At 46.5% G+C, this 13,347-nt stretch overlaps 1 protein-coding gene and 1 pseudogene across 1 annotated transcript; one reads left to right on the top strand and one right to left on the bottom strand.

The window, feature by feature from the left end:
- Nucleotides 1–2,175: 2,175 nt before the first annotated feature.
- On the bottom strand, nt 2,176–4,627 carry LOC139402683 (mitotic spindle organizing protein 1). Its single transcript, XM_071146583.1, has 3 exons — nt 4,369–4,627; nt 3,894–4,039; nt 2,176–3,387 (listed from the first exon to the last, which is right to left on the bottom strand). The coding sequence occupies exons 1-3, from the start codon at nt 4,421–4,423 to the stop codon at nt 3,373–3,375; spliced, it is 216 nt and encodes a 71-aa protein (XP_071002684.1). The 5' UTR covers nt 4,424–4,627; the 3' UTR covers nt 2,176–3,372.
- Nucleotides 4,628–4,749: 122 nt separating this feature from the next.
- On the top strand, nt 4,750–12,794 carry LOC139402687 (protein aurora borealis-like; annotated as a pseudogene).
- The last annotated feature ends 553 nt before the right edge of the window (nt 12,795–13,347 follow it).

Here is a 13,347-nt window from a genome sequence, read left to right as displayed (position 1 = left end):
AATCAAGAGAGAAACATGTAGATTATTTTTTTGTAAAGTAGTAATATGTTGGATGAGTGCAGTTTGCCCCCCCTCCCCTCCCCTAAGGGGTAGTTACCCCTTTCTGGTTATGAATGTTTCTAACTGTCATTTAGAAAATGACTAGCCCACTTAGCGCTAGTTTATACTAACTTGCATGCTAGCAACTTCACTAGCAGTAAATGCTAGCCAGCTAGCTAGTTAGCATAAGCTGCTAGGCGTGCTAGCTAGTTAGCATAAGCTGCTAGGCGTGCTAGCTAGTTAGCATAAGCTGCTAGGCGTGCTAGCTAGTTAGCATAAGCTGCTAGGCGTGCTAGCTAGCAACATCCTTACGACCACATCGTTTGAGGTAAAATACATTAAAAAGATAACGTAGCTTAATTACAGTTGTAAATGTTTCCACTAGTGACTGATAGCTTTACCGTTAATGTTACTTTATAGCCTTTTAGCTGTTTTACACAGCAATTTATGTCATATCTAGATAGCTAGCTAAGTGTTTAAGAGAGAGTTTTTAAATTGGCATCTCTCCCCCTGCTTTCAGTCACAGGTGGGGACTAGATTAGGTCTGAGCAGTGCAGGAGTTGTGCTCCAATTTGACTGGGGATCGCTTTATTTGTGACCTACACTACCAGTCAAATTCTTTATTTTGACTATTTTCTACATTGTAGAATAATAGTGAAGACATCAAAACTATGAAATAACACATATGGAATCTATGTAGTAAACAAAAAAGTGTTAAACAAATCAAAATATATTTTATATTTGAGATTCTTCAAAGTAGCCACCCTTTGCCTTATTATTCTACAATGCAGAAAATAGTAAAAAATAAAGAAAAACCCTTGAATGAGTCGGAGTGTCCACACTTTTGACAGGCACTGTATGTACAAATGCAATAGCAGAACATAAGAAAGCTGCCACGTCAATGTTACACTGAATTAATTAGTTAAGTTCTTATTAAATGTTATACCCTATTGTCATTTTATATTATTAGTTATATTCATTCCAATTAAGATTTTTCATTTATTAATTAAAAACAGCTATTGAAAACCTTTTGCTCCTGAATGTCATTTTAAAGACGGCTGGGATTTAAAACCTTGCATTATTCAAATCATATTTAGTGTAATTGTACATCATGGATTGTGTTGAAAAGGAACAAATATGAAAGACAATGAATGTGCAGGTGAGTTAAAAAGACTTTACATCAAATCTCTTCATAGTGCGGATATTAATGGTGACACCATCCCCCCCCCACATATTATATTAAAATAAAAACAACTAGACTTAGATGTTCAGTATTACTTACTAAAGAATGTCTAAATTAAACTGATTAAATGGATTTTAACACACTTGTGTGAAACCCTGTGGCACAATCTGCTACCGGGGTAACTGGCACAATCTGCTACCGGGGTAACTGGCACAATCTGCTACCGGGGTAACTGGCACAATCTGCTACCGGGGTAACTGGCACAATCTGCTACCGGGGTAACTGGCACAATCTGCTACCGGGGTAACTGGCACAATCTGCTACCGGGGTAACTGGCACCATCTGCTACCGGGGTAACTGGCACAATCTGCTACCGGGGTAACTGGCACAATCTGTTACCGGGGTAACTGGCACAATCTGCTACCGGGGTAACTGGCACAATCTGCTACCGGGGTAACTGGCACAATCTGCTACCGGGGTAACTGGCACAATCTGCTACCGGGGTAACTGGCACAATCTGCTACCGGGGTAACTGGCACAATCTGCTACCGGGGTAACTGGCACAATCTGCTACCGGGGTAACTGGCACAATCTGCTACCGGGGTAACTGGCACAATCTGCTACCGGGGTAACTGGCACAATCTGTTACCGGGGTAACTGGCACAATCTGCTACCGGGGTAACTGGCACAATCTGCTACCGGGGTAACTGGCACAATCTGCTACCGGGGTAACTGGCACAATCTGTTATCGGGGTAACTGGCACCACAGGCACTTTAAAACACCCCTTACCTAAAAACATTTCATGAAATAACTCAACTAAAAGAGTGAACAAATGAAATAACTAAACTAAAGAGTGAACAAATGAAATAACTAAACTAAAGAGTGAACAAATGAAATAACTAAACTAAAAGAGTGAACAAATGAAATAACTAAACTAAAAGAGTGAACAATAGCCATTTATTTCCCTTTATAGTTTATTCACCAAAGCATGACCTTCATCCACATACAATTTTCTCTCCAAATGTAGCTTTTTTGTGTGTCAGCAATTAGACATTGTTCTTAGGGGGGGGGGGGGGGGGGGGCTAGTTACCCACTAGTTCCCTACCTCCTTCGTTCTGATTACTTGTGCAGAGACATTTTCCTGAGATCTCCAATTGAAAGATATTTAACTAGGCAAGTCAAGAACAAATTCTTATTTACAATGACGGCCTACCCCAGCCAAACCCTAATGACGCTGGGCCAATTGTGGATGCTGCCCTATGGGTCTCCCAATCACAGCCAGTTGTGATACAGCCTGGAATCGAACCAGGGTCTGAGATGAGATGCAGTGCCTTAGACCGCTGCGCCACTCAGGAGTCCAGGTGTCCTTTTCAGAGAATTCCTCAACAGAAGAACATTGCAGACAGAGGACTTGGAGGATATAGTATCTACACTTATTTATGACCCTTTTTAATTTAACTAGGTAAACTTTTCTACTGGTAAACTGTATAGTACTTCTGAATTATCATGATCTAATGAGTATGTAAAGAAACACTGCCACCTGGTGGATATAAAATGCAACTACTTTTAATATTGAGTTCCATCCATCATTGACAACCCTGGACACTTCGAGAGAGAGAGAGAGAGAAAAGAAAAAGAACTTTGACATGGCAGACATTGAAGGAAAAAAACAGACATTAAATTCATATAAAACTACACACAATTCGCAATAAATAAGACTTTTTTTTTACACGTCCAAAAAGCCATGAAGGAATGGAAACAACCCATCATTGTAGCACTGTGTGATGATGGGGGGTGCCAATCATTAGGTTTCCTTCAGTCAGAAGAAAGACGACTGAACTGACAACCTATATGATTGAGGGAGGGAGGGGTACTGAAACACTGGATATCAGGGCATTGCAGTCATTCATATTGTCAGATTGCACACCAAGCTGATGACAGGAACACAAGGAGAATTGGCCACTGATGTTGCCAGACCAAATGTTAAACACACACCATATGTCTTCAAATGAAGCCAGGGATCAAATCCAGAGGCACGAGGAATAGGTCAGGGTAATAGACGCTCACTATTTGGCAATATTGTGAAACTTGACAGCGTGAAAAGACTTCCGCTCAGCAGAATTGTTTTGTTGGGATCAGTCTCAGATCTTCAGTTGTCAGAGGCCTGGAACAGAAGGCAGACAAATATTGGCATATTTTTTACACATTAAGTTTGTGACTAAGTTTGTGACTACAGGTGCAACACAGTGGTGAGGCAGAGATGGAGGTATCTAGATCCAGTCAGAAAAAAATCTAGCCTATCAGATTGAAGCATAATTGACTCATTAAAAAAGTGGCAGTTATGTGAAGGATAACCACAGCAATTGACCTTGTCCTGTACAGGGCAGAGTCTAATACAGGGCTCTCCAACCCTGTTCCTGGAGAGCTACGATCCTGTACAGAGCAGAGTCTAATACAGGGCTCTCCAACCCTGTTCCTGGAGAGCTACGGTCCTGTACAGAGCAGAGTCCATTTAGTCCTAGTCCTATTGAGTCTCTATAGCAGGGCCCACGGGAGAAACTTGGTCCAGACAACATTTGGTTCTCAAAAGTGTGGGCAACCTTGTTCTATTGTGTCTCTATTGACTCCATTCTGTAAGTACCTATCCCTGTCCCCTGAACATGGCCTTACTTTTAGTGAATCGGAGGCTTTACGTAGCTCCTTGATGACAGAGGACAGGGCCTCTGGGTTGATGCCCTGCTCACACAGCCTGACACAGATAGACAGAGATTCCATGTCCAGTCCTGTGTTCAATAGCCTAGAGATCTCCAGCAGCACTTGTGGGGAAAAGTAGGAGAGAAAATAATAACATGAAATTGGCACCATAGCTACCCATTGTCTGGCACATAACGAGCTGTATTGTTTAAACCATGTCGCCTTTCAAGATAAGTGTCCTCACTAATACTGTTGTGTGGTGGACTGTTGCCATGGGTACAGAACGAAATATGATAAATAGCTAGCTAGCTTAAGTTACCTAGCTAACTACCTTACTGTCAAGCCAATCTTGAGGCATTGCAATCAATAGTGTGTCACATTTGTAAAACACATATCTAGGTTCTACAACAGACATTATCATAACCTAGCAAGCTAACGTTAGCTAACTCACCATCCATCGTTTCTCGGACAGCATTCATGTTGTTAGCATTAGCACTGCTAGCCATGATCAGTTCGTGTGGGACCTCCGAGATTAACTCAACAGCAACTTCAACAGTTCAAGCTGATTTACAAAAATACTTCTACTATCACAACCCCGTCATTTGGATAAATTCGAAATAGTACATTTGTTAATAAAGTCTACCATGAGTATATCATTTGCTAGTTAGCTCACTAACGACCACACAAGCGAAAGGAAGTGACGTCAATGTAAATTTGGAGCGTTCTGAAATCTTCAATCTGATTGGTTATCAGGCACTTCCTGTTAATTTCTATTGGTCAATGGGGGTTGTGGGAAAATTGAAATTAACGTTCGAAACAACTGACTCTGGAACCTTATTTTGGTTGTGTTGAAAACTTCTGCAGCTGCTGTAAGTATCTGAGCTCTAATATAAAATAACATATCGAATAGATCTATCAAATGAACCTCTCAGAATAGTTGCCGAAGCCTAAGCTAGCCAGGCATTTAACGAAACGTTTGGGATAGCTAGTATGTACTAAATTGTGGGACCAACAGCCAGCTAGTTAGCTAGCTACTCTTTCACGTAAGCAAGGTTTGTTCTCTTGATAGTATTACAGTAATTGTTTGGCTTTCTCTAGTACTTAGATTAGCATACTATTTATACTGGATCAAAGCTGATTAATGTTTGAATTCCTGCATCAATGGGTTCAGGTTTGTGGTCAGACTATGGGAGATCTTCCAGATGTCCAGATAACTCCTGAGACTCCAGGGAGGGCAGCTATCCGTAACCCCTTCGAGAGCCCCAACGACTACCATCGCCTGCAAGAATCCGTGGTCCCCAGCCCCTCTGTCTTCAAGTCCTCCAAGACCTCCGGAACCGTAAGTGTAAACCTACACTGAGTGTACAAAACATTGAGTTGCATTGCCTTTTGACAAAAGAACAGCCTCAGTTCGTCGGGGGCATGGACTACAAGGTGTAGAAAGTGTTCCACAGGGAAGCTGGCCCATATTGACTTACAATGCTTCCCACAGGTGTGTCAAGTTGGCTGGATGTCCTTTGGTTGGTGGACTGTCTTGATAAACACGGGAAACTGTTGAGTGTGAAAAACCCAGCAGCGGTGCAGTTCTGGCCACCCTCAAACAGGTGCCCCTGGCACCTACTACCATACCCCGTTCAAAGGCACTTCAATCTTTTGTCTTGCCCATTCACCCTCTGAATGGCATATGTACACAATCCATGTCTCAATTGTCTCAAGGCTTAAACATCCTTATTTAACCCGTCTCCTCCCCTTCATCTTCACTGATTCACTGATTTTAAAAAGAGACTTCAATAAAAGATCATAGCTTTCACCTGGTCAGTCTGTCATCCTAATATTTTGTACACATTTATGGTCTGGTCTCATACATATCTTGTGTAGTTCACCCACTTCGATAGCCTGAAGGACATGATCAGCAAGTCAGTTAACATGTTTGTCTCCTTCAGAAGTCCTGTCATTGTCCTCTTGTGAACGTAATCACCGGTTTTACAGAGCCACCTGAATTGTTATTTTCAATATTTTCTTGATCATTGTTTTCAGACACCAACCAAGTTTAAATGGGACATAGATGAGATGTCTAGCCTGCTCCCTGTGGACATAGACGCTGAGGATATCCACCGCCAGTCCTTGTACCTCAGTCAGACCAGGTGAGGAACTAGTAACCAGTCCATGTATCTCAGTCAGACCAGGTGAGGAACTAGTAACCAGTCCATGTACTGTAGTCAGACCAGGTGAGGAACTAGTAACCAGTCCTTGTATCTCAGTCAGACCAGGTGAGGAACTAGTAACCAGTCCATGTACTGTAGTCAGACCAGGTGAGGAACTAGTAACCAGTCCTTGTACCTAGGTCAGACCAGGTGAGGAACTAGCAACCAGTCCTTCTACCTAGGTCAGACCAGGTGAGGAACTAGTAACCAGTCCTTGTACCTCAGTCAGACCAGGTGAGGAACTAGTAACCAGTCCATGTACTGTAGTCAGACCAGGTGAGGAACTAGTAACCAGTCCTTGTATCTCAGTCAGACCAGGTGAGGAACTAGTAACCAGTCCATGTATCTCAGTCAGACCAGGTGAGGAACTAGTAACCAGTCCTTGTACCTAGGTCAGACCAGGTGAGGAACTAGTAACCAGTCCTTGTACCTAGGTCAGACCAGGTGAGGAACTAGCAACCAGTCCTTCTACCTAGGTCAGACCAGGTGAGGAACTAGTAACCAGTCCTTGTACCTCAGTCAGACCAGGTGAGGAACTAGTAACCAGTCCATGTACTGTAGTCAGACCAGGTGAGGAACTAGTAACCAGTCCTTGTATCTCAGTCAGACCAGGTGAGGAACTAGTAACCAGTCCATGTATCTCAGTCAGACCAGGTGAGGAACTAGTAACCAGTCCTTGTACCTAGGTCAGACCAGGTGAGGAACTAGTAACCAGTCCATGTACCTAGGTCAGACCAGTCCTTGTACTGCAGTCAGACCAGGTGAGGAACTAGTAACCAGTCCTTGTACCTAGGTCAGACCAGTCCATGTACTGCAGTCAGACCAGGTGAGGAACTAGAAACCAGTCCTTGTACTGCAGTCAGACCAGGTGAGGAACTAGAAACCAGTCCTTGTACTGCAGTCAGACCAGGTGAGGAACTAGTAACCAGTCCTTGTACTGCAGTCAGACCAGGTGAGGAACTAAAACCAGTCCTTGTACTGCAGTCAGACCAGGTGAGGAACTAGTAACCAGTCCTTGTACCTAGGTCAGACCAGTCCTTGTACTGCAGTCAGACCAGGTGAGGAACTAGGAACCAGTCCTTGTACTGCATTCAGACCAGGTGAGGAACTAGTAACCAGTCCATGTACTGCAGTCAGACCAGGTGAGGAACTAGAAACCAGTCCTTGTACTGCAGTCAGACCAGGTGAGGAACTAGAAACCAGTCCTTGTACTGCATTCAGACCAGGTGAGGAACTAGTAACCAGTCCGTGTACTGCAGTCAGACCAGGTGAGGAACTCTGACCAGGTTAAGGTTCACAATGCACACAAGACAAATGGGGAGCACTTTGAAATAGAACCGCTGCTGAGAGGTTGGGGGTGTTGGTTTATTGGTCTGGTAACAGCTTTGTTTTGTTTTTTTTAAAACATCCAGGATGGATTCTGACATCGAGGAGAAACGTCAGAATGCCATCGAGCAGTTTTTCACTAAAGGCGCCATTGTGCCTTCACCATGGAGCGAACCAACAAGCAAACAGAAATCAGCACAGATGCACTTTGGGAAGAGTAAGTGAATCCAATGAGTTGGAGTTGAGTTGCTTTTCACTCACCAACACACACACACATTATAGTGTTTTATTTTCTACTTCCTGAATAACTTATGTTCAGCCATTTCTATGGATGTTAAATGTGTAAATGTTTCTATCTTCAAGGTTCCATGTCCCCACTGATACTAGAAGAGCCACTACCAACTAAAAAAAACACAGTAGGCTGCCAGACAGTCCTGTCCTTACCTGTGGACTTCCTCATGGACAAAATATTAGGTACACCTTTACATGTCCGGGAACACGTCATATTTATCTCTGTGCAGATAAAACTTATCAGGTCTTAAATAACCTCTCTGTCTGTGTCTCTCTCTCTCTCGGCTGTCCCTCACCCACCCCAGGAGAATACTACAGATTGAAGGAGGTGTCTCAGCAGGATCAGGTTCAGGAGACCCTGAGCTCCTCGTCTCTGAGACGGAAGTTGTTTCTGGACGGCCAAGGGAGTGGCTCGGAGTCCTCCAACCCCCCCAGCCCAGAAGGAGGAGGAGGGGAGGGAGAGCCCCCTGGGGGAGAAGGGGGAGGGGATAGAGATTTCCTCTCACCCATGAGCGCCTCTCCTCTGTCCTGCCCGTTGTCTGGCAGGTCTGCCCTGACCCCCTCCACTGTAAGTGTGCCACTATTCAATGTCAATGGTGTCTGTGTACAATTACAGTTTAAGGGAAACATGCAGCAAGTGTGGTTTGTTGCTTTGGTTCTAAGCATGCGTTGTTATTATCACAGGGCTGCCCAATCCTTTTCCTGGAGAGCTGCCATCCAAAAGGTTTTCACTGGGTCGGGTTAGTTACAACTGGGGTTGGAGTGAGAACCTACACGAGGGTAGATCTTCAGGAACAGGGTTGGAGTGAAAACCTACACGAGGGTAGCTCTCCAGGAACAGGGTTGGAGTGAAAACCTACAGGAGGGTAGCTCTCCAGGAACAGGGTTGGAGTGAAAACCTACAGGAGGGTAGCTCTCCAGGAACAGGGTTGGAGTGAAAACCTACAGGAGGGTAGCTCTCCAGGAACAGGGTTGGAGTGAAAACCTACAGGAGGGTAGCTCTCCAGGAACAGGGTTGGAGTGAAAACCTACAGGAGGGTAGCTCTCCAGGAACAGGGTTGGAGTGAAAACCTACAGGAGGGTAGCTCTCCAGGAACAGGGTTGGAGTGAAAACCTACAGGAGGGTAGCTCTCCGGGAACAGGGTTGGAGTGAAAACCTACAGGAGGGTAGCTCTCCGGGAACAGGGTTGGAGTGAAAACCTACAGGAGGGTAGCTCTCCGGGAACAGGGTTGGAGTGAAAACCTATAGGAGGGTAGCTCTCCGGGAACAGGGTTGGAGTGAAAACCTACAGGAGGGTAGCTCTCCGGGAACAGGGTTGGAGTGAAAACCTACAGGAGGGTAGCTCTCCGGGAACAGGGTTGGAGTGAAAACCTACAGGAGGGTAGCTCTCCGGGAACAGGGTTGGAGTGAAAACCTACAGGAGGGTAGCTCTCCGGGAACAGGGTTGGAGTGAAAACCTACAGGAGGGTAGCTCTCCGGGAACAGGGTTGGAGTGAAAACCTACAGGAGGGTAGCTCTCCGGGAACAGGGTTGGAGTGAAAACCTACAGGAGGGTAGCTCTCCGGGAACAGGGTTGGAGTGAAAACCTACAGGAGGGTAGCTCTCCGGGAACAGGGTTGGAGTGAAAACCTACAGGAGGGTAGCTCTCCGGGGACAGGGTTGGAGTGAAAACCTACAGGAGGGTAGCTCTCCGGGAACAGGGTTGGAGTGAAAACCTACAGGAGGGTAGCTCTCCGGGAACAGGGTTGGAGTGAAAACCTACAGGAGGGTAGCTCTCCGGGAACAGGGTTGGAGTGAAAACCTACAGGAGGGTAGCTCTCCGGGAACAGGGTTGGAGTGAAAGCCTACAGGAGGGTAGCTCTCCGGGAACAGGACAGCTCTGCTATAGCAGATGCTATATTCCTTCTAAAGTGGTACTGTGTATAACATCTAGGAGGGAATCTGTTTGAGGAAGAATCACAAAGGATTTCAAATATAGACATAACCACTTGTTTTCTCTCTTGCTGTTTTAATGAGACGTTGTCTCTCTCTTTTTTTCAAAGGGTCTTTTCTCGTCCAGCCCTATCCAGGGTCGTTACCGAACCTACAGCCTGGGAAGTGTCACCAGCCCCCTGTGCCCTGAGCGGTCTTCTCCTGCTGGCTTCCAGTCCCCTGCCCTGTCCCCCATCGGACCCCAGTTCACACAGACACCCGTAGCAGGTATACGAGTCTGTTAAAGAGGTGTTTTATGTCCTTATTGACATAATGTGTCTTAAATGTTCTGTTAGACCATAAACCTGATGCGGCTTTGGAGACGGTATCTATGGAAACTGATTGAATGTGTCTGTGCAGATTAGCACAGTCATCTTTTACGGACCTCGACCTGTTGAGTCAAGTCATTAGGTGAAAAGGTATCCATGTTGTTGGTCATTTGAGTGACGCTGTGATTGTTTTTCTTGTCTAGGAGAGAGGAGGAAGCTGAGCTTCGTGACCCCTGAAGGTGTTCCCCTAGACATGGACATCAACTCCTGTACAGAGAGCCCCTATGTAGACGGCTGTTCCCCCATCCGCTTCTGCTCTTCGCTCCAGCCCCCGGGCCGGACCCAGGTCAACCCTCAGCTCAGACCCGGAGCCCGCTGCTGGGCCTCACCCCCAACCATCTCCCCCAACCCTTCCCTCCAGCCCCCGGGCCGGACCCAGGTCAACCCTCAGCTCAGACCCGGAGCCCGCTGCTGGGCCTCACCCCCAACCATCTCCCCCAACCCTTCCCTCCTGGACCAGGGCAATATATGTCCTTCTACTTCACTACCACCCATGGAGATGGGCCCCTGTTCCCCTCTCCGGTGCCGTGTGTACCCAGGACTAGTGGGGGTCTGCTGGGGATGGAGAGGCTGTGTGAGGGGGGTTCGGGGATGGACCAGCCTCTGTTGGACTCAGTGAAGATGGAGGAGGAGGTGGAGGAGAACGGCGAGGTGGAAGTGGACCTCCCTGTGGAAGAGGAGGAGGAGGAAGGAGGTGTGACTCCTGTTGGTGTCCGGTTGACCAGCTCCCGTGTGGGGGCGAGCGTGATGGCAGCGGAGGCGTCTCATATGTTTGTGTCTCTGCTAGCTGAAGGAAGCAGCATCCCTTATGATAACAGCATGCAGGTCTGTATCCTGAGGGCCGTCTACTGACTAAACCGCTCTAATCACAACAGAATAGACCTCTGACAAGCTGGACACCAGTTTATCATTTCAGAAAAGGCATTTTCATGTTTATAAAAACTGGAAGAGTTACACTGACATGTATGTTACAATGACTGCGTTTTTGACACATTTTTTTGCACTAAAATGTTATTGGGTTGAATGTACACGGATGGATCATATACTTTGAATTATTCTTAGATTTGATGACCGTGTTAATCACTGTGGGAGTGATTTGACAATCTGTTTTAATAGAATTTGAACTGCCTGTTTGCTCTGTGTAGGTGGACAGTGGGTACAACACATACGCTGGCACCGCCAGCCTGATAGATGCCATGAGTTCAGACAGCCAGAGTAAGGAGTCGTTTGACGCAGCACACAACCCCGACGACGTCTTCCCTCACAGCAGACACACTAAGACCAAGGTAACGGAACCCACAGCAGACACACTGAGACCAAGATAACGGAACCCACAGCAGACACACTAAGACCAAGGTAACGGAACCCACAGCAGACACACTAAGACCAAGGTAACGGAACCCACAGCAGACACACTGAGACCAAGATAACGGAACCCACAGCAGACACACTAAGACCAAGGTAACGGAACCCACAGCAGACACACTAAGACCAAGGTAACGGAACCCACAGCAGACACACTGAGACCAAGATAACGGAACCCACAGCAGACACACTAAGACCAAGGTAACGGAACCCACAGCAGACACACTAAGACCAAGGTAACGGAACCCACAGCAGACACACTGAGACCAAGATAACGGAACCCACAGCAGACACACTAAGACCAAGGTAACGGAACCCATAGCAGACATACTAAGACCAAGGTAACGGAACCCACAGCAGACACACTAAGACCAAGGTAACGGAACCCACAGCAGACACACTAAGACCAAGGTAACGGAACCCACAGCAGACACACTAAGACCGAGGTAACGGAACCCACAGCAGACACACTAAGACCAAGGTAACGGAACCCACAGCAGACACACTGAGACCAAGGTACGGAAGCTGTTCAGCAGTCTGATGGCCTGGGGGTAGAAGCTGTTCAGCGGCCTGGGGGTAGAAGCTGTTCAGCAGTCTGGCGGCCTGGGGGTAGAAGCTGTTCAGCAGTCTGGCGGCCTGGGGATAGAAGCTGTTCAGCAGTCTGGCGGCCTGGGGATAGAAGCTGTTCAGCAGTCTGGCGGCCTGGGGATAGAAGCTGTTCAGCTGTCTGGCGGCCTGGGGGTAGAAGCTGTTCAGCTGTCTGACGGCCTGGGGTTAGAAGCTGTTCAGCTGTCTGACGGCCTGGGGTTAGAAGCTGTTCAGCAGTCTGACGGCCTGGGGTTAGAAGCTGTTCAGCAGTCTGGCGGCCTGGGGATAGAAGCTGTTCAGCAGTCTGGCGGCCTGGGGTTAGAAGCTGTTCAGCTGTCTGACAGCCTGGGGTTAGAAGCTGTTCAGCAGTCTGGCGGCCTGGGGTTAGAAGCTGTTCAGCAGTCTGACGGCCTGGGGGGTAGAAGCTGTTCAGCAGTCTGACGGCCTGGGGGGTAGAAGCTGTTTAGCAGTCTGACGGCCTGGGGGGGTAGAAGTTGTTCAGGAGACTTTTGGTCCCAGACTTGGTACTCCGGTACCTCTTGCTGTGTAGCAGAGAGAATAACTTGGGTTGCTGGAGTCTTTGACGATGTTTAGGGCTTTCCTCTGACACCAGAGTTGGATGGTATTTAATGTGAGTTTACACGTTGCTCAACCATGATTGTCGTGGTAACAGCTTATGGACAACCCTTTCTTTGTTTTCCAGACTGGTTTTCCTCAACACCATTGAGTGAGCTGATTGGAGGAGAACACATGGAAGCCCCTCCCACCTTTAACCTCCCAGCTGAAGCCAATGATGATGTTTGGCCATGTTTATGTTGCCACGTTTTAAAGCAGCCGTGTCGGGGTGTATTCATTAGTCGGATTCTGTTGGAAACCCTTTATTTCTAGACATGGAACCTACCTGAATTTGTCCAATAGAAACAAACCGTTGCCAAACGCTTTTGTTTAGAGTGAATCGTGTACTGAATAACACCCCGGCTAAGTGACAATGTTAAGATGCTGCCATTCGCACAAATGAACCTTGAAATTAATTCCTATTGGCGCTAGCTATCCCTCGTAGTGGAGTTGAAATGGCAGCCTATATAGTGTACTACGTTGGAGCCCTGGTCAGTAGTGCACTACGTTGGAGCCCTGTGGGCGTTGGTCAGTAGTGCACTATATAGGGAATAAGGTGCTATTTTGGAAAAGTTAGTGTTGACATGAACAAGGGACTGATGAAACTTGACTGTTATGTATTTATACATTTTATATTCTTGATTGTGAATTTAGCATTATTTTTAATCAGTTAAACAATTACGGGAATGTGACTTATGATAAAGGATTTTTATTGTACATTTTGTTATAAATATTTGTTT

The sequence above is a fragment of the Oncorhynchus clarkii genome, unplaced genomic scaffold, assembly GCF_045791955.1.
Source record: "Oncorhynchus clarkii lewisi isolate Uvic-CL-2024 unplaced genomic scaffold, UVic_Ocla_1.0 unplaced_contig_13472_pilon_pilon, whole genome shotgun sequence".
NCBI lineage: Eukaryota > Metazoa > Chordata > Actinopteri > Salmoniformes > Salmonidae > Oncorhynchus > Oncorhynchus clarkii.
Note: the sequence above shows the minus strand (reverse complement) of the source record. Positions and strands in the feature narration are given on the sequence as shown.